This window comes from Convolutriloba macropyga, chromosome 13 (assembly GCF_964194025.1).
Source record: "Convolutriloba macropyga chromosome 13, txConMacr16.3, whole genome shotgun sequence".
NCBI lineage: Eukaryota > Metazoa > Xenacoelomorpha > Acoela > Convolutidae > Convolutriloba > Convolutriloba macropyga.
Window position 1 is genome coordinate 33598220 of NC_134480.1, and position 23053 is coordinate 33621272.

Sequence of the window (23053 nt, forward strand, 5' to 3'; positions counted from 1 at the left end):
AGCTAGGAGATTATTTAAAGCTTTATTGAGCCACGGTGTATTGAGCCACATCATCCGTATTGTATCCCTTCTGAATTATTCTTGAAAAAAAGTTCGTAATTAGCTGCCTTACTCGTACAATTCATCACTCGTGTGCCCGAGCCATATCATGACCGGCCCTAATTCTCGACTGTAGTCTAACTCCTATTGACAACCCAATCTAAACCAGTTCCAGTAAATGGGATGTATTCTGCCCCCTCCTCAATTCACACGTGCTAATTTTGAATAGGAACCGGCTATAAACAACGCATGATTTGGGGAGCATAAAATACTGCGTATGAAAAGATCTTGAATTCTGAATAGATTTTGAAAGGGTGTGCCGCAAACCGAACAAGGCAGTCAATCATTGTACGTGCTTAGAAAAATTAATTACCCGGTGGAAAACCTTGATAAGCCGTACTTACTAAATGCCGTACTGTACGGGAACTACGCCCAAGAAAGGTTTACTGTAGTTAATTCCTCTTGGAGCTGTATAAGCAGTTGAGGCTTCTGCAATGCAATTCAGAAAGTCCGCTGAGCTTTTGAGACAGATGCAAAACAACTTTGTGAAACTCTGTTACATCAATAAGTATGGCTTTCAGATGACTAAAAAAATTTGCACAAGTTAAAGCTAGTCTCATAAATTTCGAGGTTATCAAAGGCTCACTGAAAGAAATCTTCATTTCAGATAGGCTATGGCATCATCATTGACGGCAACTGGCTCAATTTCGTCTGTCGATTCACGGATAAAATTTTCAGAAATTTGTGGCCTCTTAGAAAGAGTTCAGAAAAAATCAAGCTCAGAGGGCAAAAAGGAAATTCTGAAAGATTTCCTGAGTAAATGGAGAAAAATAACTGGAGGACGTGAATCAACCGACACGAATGGAAAGGAAGGTTGTGGAGCTAGTTTTTATCCTGTAATCAGACTTTTATTGCCCAAGTTAGATACTGAACGACCAGCATATGGAATCAAAGAAAACACACTAGCCAAACATTACATTGACATTCTCGGACTGGGCAAAGATAGCCCCGATGCCAATAAACTTCTTCACTACAGGTGGGGTTTTTTTTAAAATCGAAATTTGAAATTATAAGGGTTACATAAATCAACACTTCTCATGCATGTTTTGTAAAAATATTTCAAAGCAATAGTAGTAGTAGACACGGAGTTAGGGTTAGTTGACCCACGGGTTTTGGAACCCTCAGGACAGTTTATTAGTGTCAGTTTTAAGCTGTCAGAATAAGTAGTTATTCAAGTTCTTTACAGTTTTAAAGGTGCATATTATTTGCCATGTACTGGGTTTCGGCACAGTGTAGTGTTCAACAAACATTTTCCAGTATATATCGCTAATACTCTTTTTACTCCATAGTCGTGGATTTTAATCAGAGGGTTAATCAAGATACGTACAATCCCAATAATTTTTTCTTAATGCCTGATTAAATGTCCTTGAATGAAAGTTGCAGCGATGGATGTAGTCGCTTTCTTTTTACGCCAAATTTACGCTCCAGAGAATAAATAGTCAAATAAATTGGGGCATTAGGGGTTGCCATATGCGTGGAAAATTTGATAGCGGAAGGGATCTGCTAATGAGAGATAACGTTTTACCTGCAGAGCTCTTTATTAGAAAACTTTTAATTATTTTAATTATTAAAAAAAATTAATTAAAACTTTAATTAAAAAAACTTAGTTTTTTTTTGATTGAATGATGCATTAAAAAGAAAGCAGTCAAGTATCCCAAAAACGTCGTTCAAAAATTTTAGAAAATATGAGATGAGCGAAAACTCCCGAACTGTCCAGCTTTTTCCGAAAATATGTGTCATTTTAAGTGGATTTACCGATCGAAAGTGGAACAGCCTACAATTAGAAATCCGGAAAGAAAAAAACGAATTTAAGGAAAATTGAATTAGATAAATGATCAAGTTACATGAACGTGTTGCAATAGTTGAACAAATAGAGGATTTTAGAAGTTATTTCAACTAGTAATTTTAGCACGGGCATATACTTAAAAAGTGATTCTTAAAATGTAATTGTTTAACCAAATTTTTTGTTATGGTTATACATATTTGGATTTACATTTTTGAAATTAAAATAAAGAATGTGATTAACTATTCAAATAATTCCTTTCTCAAGCGTAATTTTAACCAATTGAACGTATCTAGTTGCAGTTTACTACGAATAGTCAAAATCTTGCGCTAAAAATTAAAGATGCCTATAAATTTTTCCTTTAACTGTTGCGCGGATCCTACGTTAAGTAAGCAAACGAATTCAAGGAAAACAAAACGACAAAAAGCAAGGGTCGTATTCCGGAATTAATGATTATATCAGGACAGGAAATTGTTTTTGATTTACTCAAAAACTGTATAAAATCTTCAATGAGGATATAAAATGTTCAAACTGTCAGGTTTAATTTAATTGCGGAGAAAGTATTCATCATAGATCATGATAATATCTAGTCACCTCTGTGACAATATTTAGGTGCACACGGTAATCTAAGCCTCTATTTTAACCTTCAATGAAACTTCAAAGCCAGGCGAACATCAACATCTCAAATTATAAATTTGTGGTATATGGTCATTTACGGTCCCAATATAGTTGAATGCAGTGTCCTATTATAATTTATTTTCAAATAAAAAAATTCTATTAGATTATGTCGACAATTTAATTCGATGCCTCGCCTATATGGTCATGACAATTGTAAGTCATAAAGTACGTTTCATATGATGATGGATGTATTCCCCCATTTACTGATCCTTTTATTTATCGTTGTATTTTTAAGGCCATATATGGACCTGATTTTGCTGCCTTATTAAGGTGAGAAAATGTATATTAATTAATTTCCTATAAATTTTCTCAATTGTATTCGCTATGAAGACCACATAATAATTATCTTTTGTGTGTTTGATTTACTCATAAGAGGAATTTGTCATAGTGCTAACCGTTATTTACATTGTTCTTTCTTTGGTTCACCACTTCATTCGCCCGGCACTTGCCAGCACGCGCCAGAAGTTTTATCCAGCTTGAGTTAAAGCGGGTGTATTTGTTTTGTGATTACTGAAATGTAATGTGATGTCCCTTAAAATTTCGTTCATTATAAACCTTTTTGAACATGTTATATTTATATAGAACTTTCTTAATGTAAACAAACAAGCCTCACCTCAATTGTTTGCTAATATTACTCTAACTGTTGGAACTAATAATTGTACCACACGGAGCTATTGTTATTCTACAAATCAGTAACAGATTACTAATTGAGTAAATCGTTTTTGAACTTACTAGTTTGAAAATAAGTTGTCAGCCCATCATCCGTTGAATCGACCGCTCCAAGCTAAAATCTAAAGAGAACAATTACAGTGCATGCACATACAAAATCAATCGAGTTAAAATATTGTTAAAATATCATGCAATAACATTCAATAAACGTGCGAAGAAACCTTTTTAAACCACCGCACACCACATGGTGACAGAAAGGACGACAACAACAGCAACAACAGCTCCTGGATCAACTTCTGGACAGCAGCTCCTGAAAAAGAAGATCACGGCAGCATCTGGAATTCTAATCAGCGCCTAGAGGAACTACCCTACTGCCTAACCAACAAGCAAGAAAACGAAAGGCACAGCATTCACAGTTCAGTTTCGAGAAGCAGTTCTCCAAGGGTTCGTTAAAAGCACATTGTTTCTGCTGTAAATTTTAAATGTTTTAAATTTGATGAAACGCTCAATTACTTTAGATTGCTATCAATTATTTGAAATCATTTTAAAATGTAGTCATTTATGACTGGGGCGAGAAAACTGATAGATTGATTTGAGATCTTAAATTATCCTATAACATCATTATCTCATAAAATCATCAAATTGATCTAGAAAAGAGCAGAAAATCGAGTGCAGCTTCGAGAAAAGTCTTTGAGTCTTTGGAACTTAAAAAAAAATACATTGTTCAGTTTGAGATAAAGTAACCTAGAGACAAAGAGTTCAGAGCTTAAAATCAAAGTAGAATTTAGATATGGCGCATCCTAATATAACACTTAAACCATTCGGAGGCAGTGAAAAAGAAAATTTTAAAGAATTTGAGCGACTACTAATAGGAGTCATAGCTGTGACAGGAATTCCGAATGCTCAGCAAGCAAACTTTCTAGCTGTCCACATTAATAATGATGCGCTTAGATTTTTTGATACCTCATTAGATGATGCAACTAGAGCAGACTTTGAACTTAGTCTTACAGCGCTGAGAAACCATTTTTGTAATCCTAATCTACACGAACTTCATAAAATAAAACTCGAAAACGTCAGATTTGATCCAAAAAAAGATTCGCCAGAAAACTTCCTAGTAGTATTAAGGGGAATGGCAATTCAAGCATATCCAGACCCAGTAGCAGCTCCAGTACCTCCAGCAGACCCAGCACTGCCGGCTGCAGATGAAGCCGCAAGGATAGCAGCTGCAAATGCAGCGAACGCCCAAAATTTACTATTTGCTCAGACTGAAAGAGCAAATTACATTAAGCGTTACTTCACAAAAAGTATGCCAGGATGGTTGAGAGCGAAATTGCTTGAACAACCTGAAAACAGTACAGTCGACGACTTGTGTCTGGTAGCGCGTAAACAGTTAACAATACAGAACCTTTGCAAAACAGATGACTACGCTGAAGGTGCGTTCAGTGAAATGAGTCAAACAGTAACTGAAAATTTGGTAGATGCTCTTACAAAGTTAACGCAGACACAACTCACAATGGAGAATAAAATTAACGAGCTGTCCAAACAATTTGTTGAACGAACGCAACAGAACAGCCAGCAGTCAACTTCAACCCAAAATAATAACTATCGCGGAAATAGTAGAGGTCGAGGTTGGCGTGGAAGAGGTAACTTTCGCGGTAATAACAGTTATCGAGGTAGAAACAATTACCGAGGCTATAGCAGAGGTCGTGAGAACCCAAATTTTGCATACCAAAATTTCCCACAGAATACGCAAAGCGTTCCAGCAGCAGTTGTCCAGCAACCTCAAACACAAGACCAAGTAACAGTCCAAGTGTCATCACCTGTACCTCAAGATCATATTGAGACTACTCAGTATGCAAACGTCTTCTGTTATAAGTGCGGTTACCCAAATCATTTGGCTAACCAATGCGTATTAGGTAATAGAGGAAGAGGTAGAGGTGGAAGTTTTCCATTTCAGAGAGCCCCAAAAAACTAAATAAGCCACAAGTTCCACAAAAGTCCAATCTGCATGAAGCTCAATATAAAAAATCAAAAATCACTGCATGTAAATAACTTTGAAACAGATAGCGATCAGACTTCTGAACAATCGGAAGAATCTGAAGCTAGCACAGATTCAGAAAATGAATTCTGTGCAGCAATACCCTTAGAAGGTGACTTTTTGTCCTATGTTCATCTAAATTTTGATAAAAAAGTAAAAAGAAAAGCATTAGTTGATACAGGTGCTTGTGCTAACGCAATTCCACAGATACTCTTGGATGAGTTACAAAAATTGAACGCTAAAATTGAGTTTAGAGAGCCAGCGTTCAGAAATGTTAAATTAGCATCAAGAAAACCAGTACCAGTTACACAATCTATCAGAATAAAATTTTATATCGCAAATCATGAGTTCACAGACGATTTTATGGTTTTGCCAACCATGAATTCAGTCATACTTGGCAATCCATTCTTCAAGAAAAATTCTATTTGGATTTGCCCGTCTAACAATTTGCTTAAACTACCAGACATGACTGTTCAGTTAAATGAAATTCGACCAAAAAATCAAAAACCAATGATGCTGAAAAAACTGAAGAAAATTCCACTTTTTCTGAGCAAAAAACATGTAATTCCTCCATATTCACATCAAATATTAGAATGTTCACTCAGTGAAAACTCCGAAAGTTTTAAGGAATGTAGTGGAGTAGTACTTCCTAACCAAGAGTTTGAGAATTCAGCAGAAGTAGCCATGACTTCATCCTTGAGCACGATTGATGAAAAGGGTAAAGTTTTGGTTTCAGCAGTGAATATAACAGACCATTACATTCATGTCAAAGCAAATACTCATGTAGCTAATTTTGAAATTTTGAGCGAGGCCCAAGCGAGTCGCCTGATCAACATCGATCCGCAATTAATCGCCTTAGCGAAAATGCGAGACCCAAACGATCTCGAAAATGGCATTAATCAGCTTGTACAAATGGAATGTAAAAAGGATGGTCAAAAACCATTACCTGAATATGAAAAGTTTTGGTTTCCGACCCCGGAAACTTGTCAATATCCTGAGTCATTGCCACCACTTCAACGTGATATCTACGAGCAGATCAAACAGTTCAAAAATCTTGAGAAAATTGACCCCAAAATTGATAAATGTCATCGGCAAACATTCCTACAAAAGTTCAAATGGGACAATTCAATATTGACAGATAGTCAAAGGTCAGAAGTTGAGGAACTCTTGGTGGAATTTTCCGACATATTTGCCAAACATAGATTTGATGTGGGTTATAATACCGAATTAAAGATTAAACTAACACCTGAACACGATCTTCCTGTTTATGTTCAAAGTCCAATAACACCAATACATTTGCGAGATGAGTTGATTGTTGAATTAGCCTTAATGCACTATTACAATTTGATCACTACACTTCCACATTCCAAATATAGCAGCCCCGTGTTTGCACAGCGCAAATCATCCGGACGTTTGAGAATATTGATTGATCTAAGGCGTATCAATCATCTGCTAAGGAATGACTATATAAATAGTAACTTTCCAATCTCAAACATGAGTGATGCCTCAAATCATTTTGCCGGAAAGAAATTTCTAAACAAACTTGATTGTTCTCAAGCGTACCATTGTGTACAAATGGCTGATGATCTTTCGATCCAGTTGTTGGCATTTAATTTTGCATCACGCACCTATGCTTATAAATGCCTAGCGCAAGGATTGAGTAAGTCCGTGACAGGATTTAGTTCCTTTATAAGGCACTATTTAGACCAATGCTTAGCTGCTAATATTTGCACACAGTATATGGACGATATTGGAAGTGGCGTAGAAACCTTTGAAGAGTTAATTCCAAATCTGCGACAGATTTTTGAATGTGTTAGAAAATCAGGACTTAAACTCTCCCCAGGCAAATGTGAATTTGGTGTCCAAAAAATAACGTTTTTGGGAAAAGTCATTACTCCAGCAGGCATTCAGCCAGAGCGCGAAAGAATAAAAAAATTCTTGAACAAACTGACGATGCCAAGAACCGTTAAACAAGTGAAGCCACTGGTTGGATTTTTACAGTTTTGGAGAGACTTTAATCCCAACTTGAGCGAAAAACTGTTACCTTTTTATAAGCTCTTGAGAAAAAATGTTGAAGACTATATCACAGAAGAACAAGAAAAAGCGTTAGAAATTTTGAAGGAAGACCTGCAAAAAGCAACTGATTTAGCTCTTAGATTAGCAAAACCAGGACTTCAGTATGTTTTACTTTGTGATGCCAGTTACTACGGCGCAGGCTTTGTTCTGATGATAGAAGATTATGTCAAAGATCAGAAAAACAAAGAAAGGAAAACTTATGCACCAGTAGCATTCGGCACAAAGCTTTTCAACGAGGCCCAACTGAAGTATTCAATTTATTACAAAGAATTTCTCGGACTATACTTCGCTCTAGAACACTTTTCACACTTTATTTGGGGTACAGAAAAACCTGTGATTGTCTTAACCGATAATAAGAGTCTAACATCATTTTTTCAGTCAAAAGCAATACCACCTTCGCTGTGGAATTTCTTAGACCGTCTACTTTCATTTAATCTCGTAATTGCACACATTCCAGGCAAAGCAAACTATGCTGCAGATTTTTTGTCACGTGTTCAGACGGATCCTGATCAAGTAATTGAACTGAAATAATCAGACCGCATCCCAGTTCAAGAAATTGAGGTCGAAACTGTAGCAAAAACGCCTGATGTTGCATTAAGTTCATTGGAAAATTTTGACAGTTTATTCAGTTCCAAAGTTCAGAACCAAATAAACGAGAGTATAATAGATCAACTTAAACAAACAGGTGTAACGGAAAACATTTTAGCTCAAATAAGAGAACAAACAAATAAATCAAGTGATGATGACATCTCAGGCTATGTCAGGTTAATCTACAACACAAGTGAAACAAATGCTATACTCATGCACGATTACAGAGATTACCTGAGCGGTCTTTCAGAAAAACTTGAGCCACTAAATTTAGCAGCTGAACAAGCTAAAGATGAGGTCATTAAACGCGTACTCAAGTGGAAACGCGAAAACAAAATTGAAGACCTAACCTATGCATCATCTCAATTAAAAAAATATAGTAAACAATTTTACCGGCTAGTTGTTGTAGATGAAACATTGTTTAGACAATTTTTTGATCATACTGGAAAAGTCGATCGTTTACAGTACTGCTTACCAAGGCATTTGTGGAAGGAAGTTCTGTATCGCGTACATAATTCAAGAGTAGCAGGCCATGTTGGCATTGTGAGAACAGTCAAAGAATTTAGGCAGAGATTATACTTTCCAGGCTTCACAGAATACCTAATTCAGATGATTAAAAACTGTCTTACATGTATTCAACAAAAAGCGATAGCAAACAAGGCCCTGAGAGCATTTTTACAGCCAGTTTCCTCTTTGCAATCATTCCCAGGCGATATGATGCAAATAGATATTGTAGGACCATTCCAATCATCTACATATAAGTATGTTCTCACAGGAATGGATGTGTTTTCTAAGTACTTATTTGCAGTTCCCTTGACATGCGTCAATGCACAAAAGCTTGCACAAGCGCTGACATCAAAATTTTTTGAGCATTCATACATTCCACATACACTCGTCACTGACTTAGGAACCAACTTGGTTGCCCAACTTATGCATGAACTCGCTAAGCTGCTAGAGATTAGGATCAGGCATGCAACACTAAAACACGCACAAAGTGTAGTAGTAGAGAGAGCACATAGCGCTTTGAAAAGAATTTTAAAACTGAACACGAACGAACAGTGGTCCAATTGGCACTTATATGTGCCTCTCGCTACTTACATTCACAACACGTCATACTACTCGTCAATTGGATGTTCTCCAACGGCAATATTTCATGGAAGAGAGCCACTAAAACCACTTGACGTAAGGTTCAACAACAAGTCTATTAGAAAACTTGACCCGACGTCTGACTTTGTGATAGAGATGCAAGATGCAATGCAACAGAAGTTTGCTGAAACAAAGTCAAAGCTAATTCATGCTTACCATCAGTATCGAAACTATTACGACACAAAAGCTGAAGCAAAACCGTTAGAATTACATTCATTTTGTCTCCTTCTCAACCCAAAATTGATGAATCAAAGTGATTTTGGAAGTAAGTCTATGCACGTTTGGTTACCACTTTACAGAGTAGAGAGTTTTAACAAATTCAAACTACATTATTCGAAAAGTAGGAACCAATTTCACTCAGTGCATACACAGAATAAGACTGAGGTCGTACGAACCGCACGAACCTCCAGAGGATTTGCCAAACGTTGACCCAGAACGATTTCTTCCAGATCCTGTTTTAGGAAAGTATAGACAAGAACCTGAATTATTTGATGAAGAGATCCCAAAACTCCTGGAGCACACGTTTATGACGGATGTACCAGAAGAGCAAGAGCAAGAAGAACAGCAAAATTTATCAGTTACAACGTCATTCAGCTACGATATACCTCCTGCTCCAGCTGTACCAGTAGCACCACCAGCAATAGTGCCACTTCAGGAACCGGCACCTCTTGTACTCAATCCAGAACCTCCAGACCCAGTTCAGGAACAATTTTTTCCCGAGCCAATCGACCTACATGACCAACCAGAAATCCCAGACGTTGATGTTCACGATTTTGGAAATAACAATGAAGAAATGATAGTCTTCAACGATGCAGAAGCAGACAATCAGGTGCCTATTCCACCAGTTAATCAAGAGGATGATAACCCATTCGCTGATTTCCCTGAACCATTTCAAGAGCCAATGACTCCAAGGAGAGGGACTAGAGAAAACCCTAGAGTAAATCAACCAATAACCGAAATTCAAAGAAATCAACAAAGAGGTAGTGATTCGGAAACTCCAGAAACTCCGTTACCCCCTTCTAGACTACAAAAACGTGTAAGATTTCCTCCAGATGCCGATACGCAACCACAATCAGTAGTTAGACCGAAAAGAAAGGGCTATACTTCGATTGAAGTACCAATGGTTGATGGCAGATTCGTGCTTCCTCACGAAACTTTTACTCGACAAGAAAAACACGATGCAATCACAACATCAAGTAGAGATTCAACTCGCCGATTAGCATATCAGCAAGGACCATCAAGAGCAACAAAACATGATATTAAGCGAAGTGAAGAAAAAAAGAAAGGAAGTGAGTCGCCAACTACGAGCACTTCAGTCCAAGAAAGAGAGACTAGATTTACAAAATCGCCAAAGGAACCATCCCCTTTGTTACAATTAGTACCAGGCTCAAAGCGCAGAGCAAGACTAAACAAAGTAAAGGCAGAAAAAAACAAATCAGGTGACATGAAATCATTGTTTGAACCTAATTTCAATTTGCTCTATACTACAAGTGACATTGAAAAGTCAAAAAATTCAATAGTACAAGCAGTTTCAATGGATTCACCTCTTGAAAATCTTGAAAAATTGAACATCGTAGTACCACCGAGCACTGTACTAGCAGAAACCTTGACCGAAGGCTCGCTTATTTCAGTTCACGACAAAAAAGAGCAGAGATTTGTTTACAACTTGGTTTCAAAAAAATCTAAACTCGACAGACCGTCATATTCATGTCTCAAGACTTGCTTAACAGAGCTCAAAAAACAAGTTTTAGACCAAAATATTGAGTCACTAGCTTTCCCCCAACTAGAATGTTCACCAGAGGGATTAGAATGGCCGCAAGTCTGTAAGCTTATTGTTGAGACATTCAAAAACTCTAAAATAAACATCTATTTACATGTCCAAAAACATTGAATAACACAACTAAACTCTAGTTACCTGCGAGGAGTTAGTTGAACCATCCTACTGTTTTTCCCTACCGGTGTATTATTCATTATAACGTCAGTGTCCCTAGTTTGACAACGAAAACAAAAACAAGAGTACTTTATGTGCAATTCAAGTTTGCAAGCAAAAAAAAACCTTTGAAGAAATAATAACAGAAAAGGTTTTTCATTCCTCCCTGATGCATTTTACTCTTGTTGCTTCTGACAAACTAATAAATAGCCTAAATTATGTTTCTACTCAAACTTAGAAGAAAAAATAGTTAAATTTTTGCAAATTTCTCAAAAATCACGATTTTTGACCAAATTTTTCTATGTGAAAAAATGATTTTTAGACCCTAAAAGGGGGGGTTGGCACGCTCACAGTAACAATACCAATCGATTTAGACCACTCTCGTTCAGTGGTTTTGACCTTTTTTTCGAAGTGCTGGCGTACGGCAGAAACCCGTTTTCTGCAAAAATTTAGGCAAAAATCTTTCACAAATTCTTTCTAACACTCTTTTCTGGCCTTGCAGACTCATCATTGATAGGCAAAAACGTTTATAGCAACAATACATTATCAATTTAATTCACAATACATAGATAAAGACGAAAAAATGAGATTCAACCCTGAGATCGTGACCTGAATATGCAGTTTGTGAGATATTTCATGAGTTTTAAATGAGTTCTAGTCCTTACTGAGTCTTAGTTTCTTTTCGCAACGAGGACCAATTTCCCCGTTAACGAAAGAAGCGTCGAATTCCGCTTCATTGCTGACAAAAAATCGTTTTTAACTCTTGAAATCGTACAAAAAAAATAATAAAAAATTTTTTTGTACCTAAGAGACGGTATTTCAGTAAGGGGATTACAATGATACCCCGAATTTCCATTCACAGTCTGGTGTTCCATGTAAAGAAGCAGGGCTGAACCTCGGTTCTGCGAAGTTTCAGAGCAGTAATACCGAACCCAGCAACACTCTGACTCATTTTCATAACGGAAATAAACGCAAATGTCAATTTGCAGCAGATAAGCTAGTCCCAGATACTAAAAGAACAGAGGCATTGCGTGAATAGGAGCATTGAAAATCACTAGACGAGAAAAAGTAGTATAGATGTTTTACCCAGTGATCTCCGACAGCGTCAGAAGAATTTCTGTTCTTGACAATTTCGAAGATAGACGGCACATAACTCAGTTGCTCTTTACAAAGCGAAAAGAAAGCAGGTTCCAACATTTTGTTGCCGCAAGCAACACGCAGACGCTGACAGGTGGATTTTTTTTCCTTTTCCGACTAGAAAACAACCGTCAAAAATAAGATCGGAATTCAGGACAGATAATCTAAATATTGAATGAAATTCCAATTGATCAATTAACCTGATTTTTTGCCTGTAAGCAGGTAATAAACACTAGAGAACAAGCATTGTCCGTATTGTTGAGAAACTGATTTGGGAGTGCCAGGAGTCCCAAGTAAGCATAAATCAGTTACACTTTCGCTCAAAGGTTCTTTCGGACAACTGATTTTAAGCATTTCGCAAAGATGTTTCTGCACGACGAACTTAATGCTCTGAACAAAAAATCGATCGTTCACATGCTTCGTTGCAAAACAATGAGGACAAGAGCGAAGAAACCTGTAAAAAAAAATTGTAAATAGTTTAGCCTCATTAGAGCCGCAAATTTTCAACGATCATATATAAAACTACTTACTCCTCTACAACACGATTAATTCCACCCAAGAATTTTGGCATTCCAAAACCCGCTTTTGTTAACGCAGTTACAAGAGCACTAGCTTTCCGAATATGTTTGCCGCTTTTGCTATAGTGCGCTTTAGACATGAACTCATCTACATCTTCGAGTGATGGAACTATTCCTTTTGAGCAATGAGTTAGAGACTCATTCTTCAGAGCAAACTTTCGAAAGCGTTTTCTGTAGAGCTCTCTTTCCTCACAATCTTTAAATTCTGAATACAGAGGAAAATCGTTGTTTTTAATAAAATACACGATAGCTGAGAATAGAACTCTTTCCATATTAAGCTGAAAAACAGACCGCAAATTAATTAAAGCAAACATAATAAACTAAGGAATACAGACACCTTATTCCTATTTGACGCAGCAGGCAACACGCCCGCTGAATTCCGCATTTATCCTTATTAGACGCAGCGCAGCAGGCAACACGCCCGCTGAATTCCGCATTTATCCTTATTAGACATAGCGCAGCAGGCAACACGCCCGCTGAATTCCGCATTTATCCTTATTTGACGCAAAAGATACCACGTCCGCAACAACATTTCTTAGTTAGAATCTAGTTAAGGCACAGAATTAATTAACTAGATTCGTGTAAGAAGAATTAATTTAACACAACAACTTTCAATTAACAAATTTTCCCATTTAAATAAAGTTAAATCCAAATCACTTTCTCAATTACAACAAGTTAAAGTAAACCGCTGAACAGTAAGAGACCACTAGCCCAGCTAAAAGTACAAAAGTTTGGTCAATTAATCAATGTCTAAACTAAGTCAACTACAAGTCAATTAGCACAGTGCTTTAAACATCCACTAATTCAAAATCTTCAGGTACTGGCACATCTATTTCGCCTTCCAAATAGTGCCTGAGTTTATAAAGGGTGTACCAAAAGCAGAACACTGTCCACTGGCAGCAACAAATTGCCGTCATGGCAAGAAAAACAATTGCAACCCAGTTAACTTCATTGTTATCTGGTGTTGGACAAACAGAGGGAGATGTTGAACTCCAAATTTGAATTCCCTCAAGCAGAACGTAGCTGCCATTTGCACAGCAAAAGATAGTGTGCTCCCGCCATTTAACGTCAGTACAGGTCATGACAGCAGATACAAGGGTGATAGCAAGAACAATTTTGAACATTTTTCAACTGAAATCAATTTTAAAATCAATTCTCATTTCACAAAACGGTTCACCTCATTCAGTTAAACAACTATGAACTCAATCACTCTACTCACAAAAAGACAGGAAGTTAAATTTTATCTGAAATAGGAAAGATTGAAGTTAATTGTGCAAACTACAAAATTAGGTGTTTAGATGAGGCTTGTTGTCTTATTCATCCTACTCACAACCATCCACCTATCATACTCGGAAGACTACCATCAGGAATTTGATGATGTTCTTCGCAAGGGAATCATATTCAATGAAGAATCTAGAATTCTACTTGCCGAAAAGTTTATCCCAGTCCAGTTTCTAGTTCCTTTTCCGAAGTACAACTTTAGTATAAAAACAGAGCTCACTGAATTACTTAAGAACCTTAAGAACAAGTGGAAACTTCCATCAACATCATGCCCACTGGAATTCTCGACAAGTTTTAAGACCAACACCTCCAGTTACAATGTTGATTGGATCCTGAACAAGATACAGAAGGAAGTGTTAAAATCAAAATCAGACATTGACATGCTAAGAAACGAAACTGCTACGTTTCTACAAAACGATAAAGAAGTAATGCAGTCAAGACAAAGAAGAGGTGCACATGTGGGAGCTCTAGCTATGGCAGGGATTGGACTGTTTGGATCAGGTTTAATGATGGGAGGATCAGCAGATTGTGGGTTAACAGGAATATTCGGATCATGTCAAGACCAAGCAAAAACAAATGCCGCAAATATTGAGCATTTAAGCACAATTACAACCACTATTGTTGACTATGTAGCCAAAATGCAAACAACTAATGACGAAAATTTTTTTGTTGTCAGTAATAAACTCGCAGAAATTGAAGAAGCCCAGCAGCAAATGACAGAAACGCAAAATAACAACTGGAAAATCATTGAAGAACAACTTCAAGCAATTAACACCAATTTCCACGTGCTTCGAGATTGTACCCAAATGCTTTTTTCCAACCAGCAACTTAATTTCAATTTTGACACCACCGCCTCATTACTCTCGCTTCTATATTCTGATGTGAAAAGCTACAGGTCCGCAGTTTACACCTATAGAATGAACATCCTAAACGCTATTCCGACATTGTTGCAGCAACATCTTCCAATGTCCCTTGTACCAAAGTCGTCACTCTCAGCTATTTTGAAATCTGTAGCAAGCGAGTTTGTAACAACTGGTAGCAGACTTTCGTTGGCTATTCCTCCAAATTCGGACTTGCTCTCATATTATGATGCTAAACTTCTGAGAGATGTTCTAACGGTACGAGAAGGGTTAATTTTAACCCTCGCTATACCTCTAGCTTCTCGTCAGACTGTTTTTTCGACGTATAGTGCCAAAGTAGTCCCAATGCCCCAAACGGAACCCCGCATGGCTGTAAGATGGGTTGTTGAAAACCCATATCTAGCGATTTCGGAGGACCAGATTGAATCAATGACTCTATCCCAGCATCAATTCGACAGTTGTCTTGGCTCATCTAGGTATAGAATTTGTCAAGAGCCGCTCGCGTCTCAATCGAATCATCCTTCATGCCTTGCAACTTTGTTCTTAAGCTCGTCTCTGAAGGCTGCAGAGACTTGTGATACGGAAGTGTTCTATCTTCCAACTCAAGTTCAAGCAGAAAACCTTGGGTATGGTATCTGGCTGATAACATCAGCTTCAGATGCATACGAGATGAGAGAGTATAGTCTAGAATCAAAGCACAAGTCCTGGAATCGTTTAATTGCAGGATGTAAGATCTGCATAATAACGGTGGAATGTGACTTGCAAGTTTTCATCGGCGACAATATAAAGATACGATCGGACTTGGAAGCGTGCGACAAAGTTCCTGCAAAAATTATTGATGTTCAGTTACCGGACCCACTAGAGCACTTGATGCAGACAGTACCTGATGTGGAAGACCTTCCTTATTTCGAGTCTCGAGTAGTAGCCGGAGTAGATCTCCTCAGAAAAGTGAGAGCTGAGCTAATAAGAAGTCCCAAAGTAAAAACAAGTCAAGATCTGATTGAAATTGCGAAACCATTTACTGTTGATATGACCTTACTAAAACCAACTCTGAAAAGCCAACTGAATGAATATGGTCCGATCAAGTTATCATTATCACTGACAATCATTGTCTTCTTTCTGAATTTGTTGTTACACATCTTGTTCATATGGGCATATCACAAGTTCACTTTTATTCGTAAACATATGCCGAAATTTCTGAGAAAGAATGAATACATTCCCATACAAGTCAAACCAATAATAGTGATTGATAGTGACGCTAATGACAATGTCTTTGATGCCATTTCGCAAAACTTCTGTGCTACCCACCAATTTTATCAATTTGATGGAGAGAAATTGACTCTCTTAGAACCTGAAAAAACTAAGGACAACCTGAGGAAAACACCTTCTCATAGTAAACAATCAGTCACATCACTCAAGTCTGCTAGATCTTTGAATCAATCAAAATCAATTGTTGACATCCAACTGGACACTAAAGCCTGATTGATGAAATAAGTTTGTAAAAATAATGATGTTCTACTTCTTGTGCTGAACCCAACTTGTCGATCCAGACGATGTACAATGACGTCATAACATACTGACGAGACAACTTAAACCCAACTTATCCTACGATTCACCAACGACTACTTCCAAATTCATTAATATTTATTTGCTCTACGTGTATCTGCATCACCAAGAGTCTTTTGATGACTCGGACTTTTTCAACTCATCACTGGACTGGAACTATTGTGGCCGAACAGATAAAACTCAAATTTTAAAAGACATCAATTAATGATGGACTCCAATTATTTGTGAGCCCGGAAGTTCTTGAAAGGACGGGAGTGTGATGTCCCTTAAAATTTCGTTCATTATAAACCTTTTTGAACATGTTATATTTATATAGAACTTTCTTAATGTAAACAAACAAGCCTCACCTCAATTGTTTGCTAATATTACTCTAACTGTTGGAACTAATAATTGTACCACACGGAGCTATTGTTATTCTACAAATCAGTAACAGATTACTAATTGAGTAAATCGTTTTTGAACTTACTAGTTTGAAAATAAGTTGTCAGCCCATCATCCGTTGAATCGACCGCTCCAAGCTAAAATCTAAAGAGAACAATTACAGTGCATGCACATACAAAATCAATCGAGTTAAAATATTGTTAAAATATCATGCAATAACATTCAATAAACGTGCGAAGAAACCTTTTGAAACCACCGCACACCACATGTAAATACGGCCCCCGGGTCTTGCAATGTAGTAATTCGAATGAAGAAGGAACACAACCGGAATTGTCGAGTTAAAGAGCAGCAACCGGAAAATTCATTCTCAGATTGAAATCTTTAAAACTAGAAATGTTATTTAGCTGCATCCGCTGCTGCGAAGTAAAGTTTAACCGCTCAGGCTATGTTCACTTAAACTTAAGGAATAATTTATGTGACAAAAGATATGCCATATAATAGTTAATTAACTTGGCGTGAAACATTACTTCGACAACTTAACATGAGTATTAACACAAAAGTTTTAACATTATAACCCCAATGTCACGTTACAACAATCAATGTGAATTTATGTATTAAATCATGAAAATTGCACCAAAAAGTTTTCATATTTTCACTTTCCATTTATGTGATCTATTGGCTTATAGTAACATCATTTGAAGCCTCTTAGTAAATTTTTGCACGACCTACCAACACGCCACGTCCCGCGACTAAAGCAGATAGCGACGACAGGCTCGCCAGCAGTTGTTTCAGTGGAATTTGCCAATGCTAGTCGCTTATGTTTAACGTTCGACTCAACATCTACCAAGTAAATCGTTTTATAGCTTTTGAACATTATTGCATTGTTAATGTGAGAAAGATCGTTTTTCACCTCAGATGCTTCTCCTCGTCTAACTCCCTCTTTCCTGGAATGCTTCAACTTTATTTATTCTATGATTTTAACTTCTATTTTATTTCCCCTTCATTTCGATGGACAAATAAAAGTATTTAACTGTTTTACCGCCCCTAATTGGTTGACCGTTTGGGTTTTTTATTGGTCGTCATTTTTTTATTTCTAACATTTTTTTAGAATCGCTTCCTGTAATTTAATATCTTTTTTTTTCGTTGCCTGTTAATGTAAAGGGATTCACGAAATGCGACTAGTATGTTCTGTATTGCACCAATCGAAATTTAGAAGAATACATTGGTACATCGAATTGGTACAAAGCTTGCATGGAATGATTAACTCGTTGTACTGAACCAAATCAAGCGGACAAGCAACGAGATCTGTTTCTAAGATCGCTCAAAATTTATAAGCAACAAAAATTATAAACATATATAATTATATACTAGGAAAACTTTTGAGGCTATGATAAAAGTTGACGCTTCCTTCGGAGACGTGCCATTAATTTCAATCTACATGTATTTTAGAGCGCCAGCATCTGACAAAGGAATTTCGGATTCGTCTGGCGATTTTGCAGCGGTTGCCTACCATGTTTTACAGCACAGACTCCCTGAGAAGGGAAACCTAAGTGTGAACGAAATCAATAAAACATTAGATTCGATTGCAATTGGAAATGCCACAAAAAGCAAAGAAGCTGTAAAGTTAAACTTGACAAAACTGATGCGAAATCTTGGCCCTATTGAGTCGAAATGGATCATGAGAATAATTCTTAAAGAAATTAGAATCGGCTTGAGTGAAAACTCAGTTTTCGCCGTTTTCCACCCCGACGCGGAACAGCTTTTTAATGTCACGTCAAGTCTGAAACGAGTTTGTGACGATTTGAGAGATCCTAACGTATCATTGGGAGAAATAGAAGTAAAATTGTTCACTCCGTTTCGACCTATGTTGGCTGATCGAATTCTTGCACACAAGGTTTGCCAAAGTATTTCGTCAAATAGTTTCTACGTTGAGACGAAAATGGACGGTGAACGAATGCAGCTGCATAAACAGGCAAGTTTTGATCCTTAGAAATCAAATCAAGTTATCGTTTTAAATTTAAACCGAATTTCTGATCCTGTTCAACTTGATCGCGCCTACTTCATTTGAATCAAGATTTTGCATTGAGTGTAGATCCATTTCGGGTCAAGTTGGTAAAGAGTTGAGATGTTTTATCAGAATGAAGGTTTGGCTGACAATTCTAGCTGCCGAATGTTTTTTTACCTTGACCAGAATAATCTGTGTAATCAGTAAATTTTTTTTGAATTGTCTGTAGGTTGATGGCAACATGGTATGAAACAGTAAAACATAGCAGGATAAGTCCTGACGTACAATTCAAAGAATTTTCATTGACTAAAAAGAGAAATAGACCTAGAACGGACTATGAATGGATTGGGAAAACCATTGAGAAAAAAATCCGATCCAAAAAATCGAAAAAACAGTAAAAAAAAAAGTGGAATTGCGGCATGTGAACAAAACACCACTAGCGAGAAAGCGAATTTTTGTTCAAACACCGTTTTCTCATCTACTTTAAATTTAGAGCGAAAAAATTTCACGCACCAAGACCACTCGCTTTTTCGCTCCACTTCCTGTTTCGGCGTGACCAAAATCAATACTCCGATTTGACTTCAAAAATCATGCAAATGTGTGAACAGATCTTAAAAAAAAGACAGCGCCCCAATACAATTCAAATTCTTTGAATTGTAAAAAAGGCTATCTATATACAGTCCTGCAGTTAACCTGGTTCAGTACTGAGATAGAGTGGGTGGCCACTCTGGGAATATGCATCTAGTGTTTAGGGTTTTGTAATATCCGGATTTAATGAGCTGTAGTTCTAACCACGTCGGATACTGCCCCCATCTGCGAATCCGCCTTCTATATGTCAAGTGAGCCCACACCCCCTCTCCTCACACAAACATATCAAGTGAGGGCAGCCTACATAAGCATAAACTAGCTATAACCAAGGCAGGCCAGTTGTTTGAGAGCAATTCTTCCAACGTCCAGAAGTTTGCTGACGTTTATAGGATATCATACTGATTTATTGCTCTCAAATAAAGTTTGCAGCGATTATTTTAGTCATGCTTAATGCATTTTTTGTCGTGCCAATTTTTCTTCTCACCATAAGCTTTTTCGACTTTGTCTTGAGAATCGGGGCAAAGCCCGAGTACATTTAGCTGCCCTAGTGGTAGGGATAGTAAACCAATTCCTTGCTTGTGCTTTTTATCGTCACGAAACTTTAACTGGTCGTGACTTAATTAATATAATACGATTATCAGCCCCGAGTTTTTGCTCCAGTAATTTGTCGGACGTTCCATATTTCAATTAGTTAAATTAGACAACTAAAGAACAGTTGAATTAAGTTTGTCTCTACGACAAAAAATGTCTATTGTGATTATTGTACTTTTCAGGGATCGGAGTTCCGGTATTTCTCAAGAAGCTCCAAAGACTACACTGCCTCTTTTGGAAAGAATAACATAACTGGGTCTTTCACGCCTGCGATAGCAGATGCATTTAAAAGCCACGTCAAGTCGTGCATCCTGGACGGAGAAATGATGGTATTCAGCACAGAGCTACAACAGTTTGTCACCAAAGGTAGATACAGCATCCTAATATATGTGCTTAGTTCAATTTTATGTCTGTCAAAAAATCATTCGACGACACTACGATTAGAACACTTATTTGTAGAGAATTCTTCTGCCATTGATCTCTTAAAAATACAGTGCAATTATGCGAAGGATATTTGAATTCGTAAGCAAAATTGTTAAAGTTTGAATTCAAGTGTACATTAGCTGGGTCTTATTGGGATTTTGCATCGGGAAGCAAGACTGAATTGCTGTTAATGAATAACAGATTATGTAAAATAATTGACAGATTTCAGGACAGAAAGTTGATGTGAAATCTCTTGGAACCAAAGGAGATGAGAACTCTGCTTCTGGATCCAAACAAATCACTTCTCAAGTCGAGGCTGAAAAATCTGCGAGGCCCGAATTCGAGTTAAAAGAGGATCCAAAGAAGGGATTGATTCAGTGTTATGTGGTGTTCGATATCCTTTTGTTAAATGAACAAGTGTTGTCGGCCAAACCATTACATGAACGAATGTCACTTCTGAAAGGTATGTGCTTCCAAGGTACTTGTTATTTTAAGGATTCTGGTTAAAATTTTACGAAAGCGAGGAATAAGAAACGGTTATAAGATCCTGTGTTTTTTTAAGTTAACCACTATAATGATGCTATCGAGTTATCCTTAAATAGCTGACAGCACTATTGGAAGCTCTTTTCCCTTGTATTATTTGGGCTTATTCGAGTTTTTACCACTTTTATATCGGATTGATTTTTCCTACTAATGGGGTGGCGTAAATGGCACGCGGGTCCTTTAAATTTGCGTTTCAACATCATTGTTTTTTATGTCTTGAAATCACTATTATATCTTCCGTTTTAGACGTGTTTGAGCCTATCAATGATCGACTGCGCTATGTTGAACAAAACATAATCTCAACACAAGACGATGTCTTAGATGCTTTGAACTCTGCGATTGAAAACCGAGAAGAAGGTATCATTGTCAAGCACCCAGACTCCGTTTACAAACCAGACAAGAGGAAGGATTCTGGCTGGTTCAAGATCAAACCAGATTACGAGCACAACGTCATGAGTGATCTAGATCTGGTGATTGTCGGTGGCTACTACGGATCAGGGCGGCGGTCCAAAATCATATCACATTTCTTGCTAGCAGTATCTGATAACTCAATTACTGATTCCTCAAAGACATATTACACCTTCGGTAAAGTTGGATCCGGTTACACGGATCTGGAACTTAAACAAATTTTGGACAAGCTGGACCCCAATTGGGTCAAATTAAAACCAGAGAACGTTCGCAGCGCCAGTGAGAAACCTCAAGTTTGGGTGAAGCCTGAAAAGTCGGTAGTGGTGTGCGTCCGAGCAGCGGAAATGATTGTATCTGAAAAATACTTCTGCGGTTTTACCCTTCGGTTCCCGAGACTCGAGAGCGTTCGCGATGATAAAGATTGTTCTAGTATACTCACGGAATCGGAATTAAAGGAGCTCTGGAACACATATCAGGGAAAATTGGCAACCAGTTTTTCGTCCGGGGATGCTATACCGCCGCCTAAAAAGAAACAACGAATTGTTACACGGAAAGCCAATCAGCCTATAACTATTGACGAGCGGTTCAAAGCAACAGATTTTTCTGAAGTTGAAGTTGAGACTTCTGTTTTTGACGGTCGGGAGTTCTGTGTGATGGCAGTTCCCGATGGAAAGACGAAAAGTGAAATAGAAACGAGTGTGGTTCAAAACGGGGGCAAAATTGTCCAGAATGCTAATAAGGAGACATTTTGTGTTATCACGGACAAGTTGAATTTAAGACTTCGAAATTTGATAAAAGCGGATATTTGTGACGTAGTACATATCAGCTGGTTTTTGAAGTGTGTTGAAGATCAAAAAATGACACCTTGGAAACCAGAGGACATGTTTTATGTATGTGCAGATAGCGAACATCTTTTTGAAAAAGATTATGGTGCTGACTTTAGAGATCAGCTGCTAAAGTAGTAATTAGCAAATATTGATTATGTACTAGCATTTGTTGAGTAATATTGACCACTGTAAATACTAAATCGATAGTGTAGATGTTTGTTCCCTGTCTTTTTAAAAGTCATTGCTCAACTCAAACCTTTTCCAATAACTTCAAAAAAGTAAATATAATGTTTTAGAACTTGTTTTCAGTAAAGAAAAAAGCGTTTGGACAGCTGTGGAAAAAGCAATGTTTCATTCAATGTTTTTCTTGAAAGCTTGTACTTAGATTTTTAATAGCCGCACAGCGATAGCTGGGGCTATTATTGGCCTTCTCTTGGTTTTTACGACTCGAAGAGGAGTATTGGTTTTCTCTCGGTTTTTTTTACAGGAAGTAGATTTGTTCACGCGGCATTTTGACGTAAAAGCGAAAGTGTGAAAAGCTGTCCTGGTGAAGAGATTTTCGCTAAGCGAGAGAAGTTTTTTGATCATGCGCTGCATTTAGTGAATGACGTTTTGACTTTGAAAAGTAGTTTTTGACTGAATTGCACATACAGATAACCGTTTTTAGCCGTTTTTTCGTTTAAGTGGCCCAGTTTTTTTGCTTTTAATTTGGTTTCTTGTAGAAATAAATTTTATTCGATACTATATTGAAATGTCAACCTCGGAAATTGATACCACAGTGTTTTGCAGAGCCTGAAAATGCGTTTCAAGTTGGAAATTGGCACATAATTCTTGATTTTTTTGTTAATTTTTGGCTTT

General features: G+C 37.3%; 2 protein-coding genes across 2 annotated transcripts in view; both read left to right on the top strand.

Moving 5' to 3' along the window:
• The window catches only part of LOC142351796 (angio-associated migratory cell protein-like), a 217581-nt gene that overhangs the window by 177423 nt on the left and 17105 nt on the right, over nucleotides 1-23053 (top strand). The window lies entirely within an intron of this gene.
• LOC142352312 (DNA ligase 4-like) lies at nucleotides 711-22497 on the top strand. The gene is made up of 5 exons (XM_075404845.1): nucleotides 711-1075; nucleotides 18260-18782; nucleotides 20177-20360; nucleotides 20647-20880; nucleotides 21207-22497. The coding sequence occupies exons 1-5, from the start codon at nucleotides 714-716 to the stop codon at nucleotides 22328-22330; spliced, it is 2427 nt and encodes an 808-aa protein (XP_075260960.1). The 5' UTR covers nucleotides 711-713; the 3' UTR covers nucleotides 22331-22497.

What these genes read in the sequence shown, in the direction of transcription:
- LOC142352312 (XM_075404845.1), top strand. Translation starts at nt 714, where the DNA reads ATGGCATCATCATTGACGGCAACTGGCTCAATTTCGTCTGTCGATTCA. An exon ending in ACAACAGTTTGTCACCAAAG is followed by an intron (nt 20,361 to 20,646) that starts GTAGATACAGCA and finishes GACAGATTTCAG; the next exon opens with GACAGAAAGTTGATGTGAAA. An exon ending in ACGAATGTCACTTCTGAAAG is followed by an intron (nt 20,881 to 21,206) that starts GTATGTGCTTCC and finishes CTTCCGTTTTAG; the next exon opens with ACGTGTTTGAGCCTATCAAT.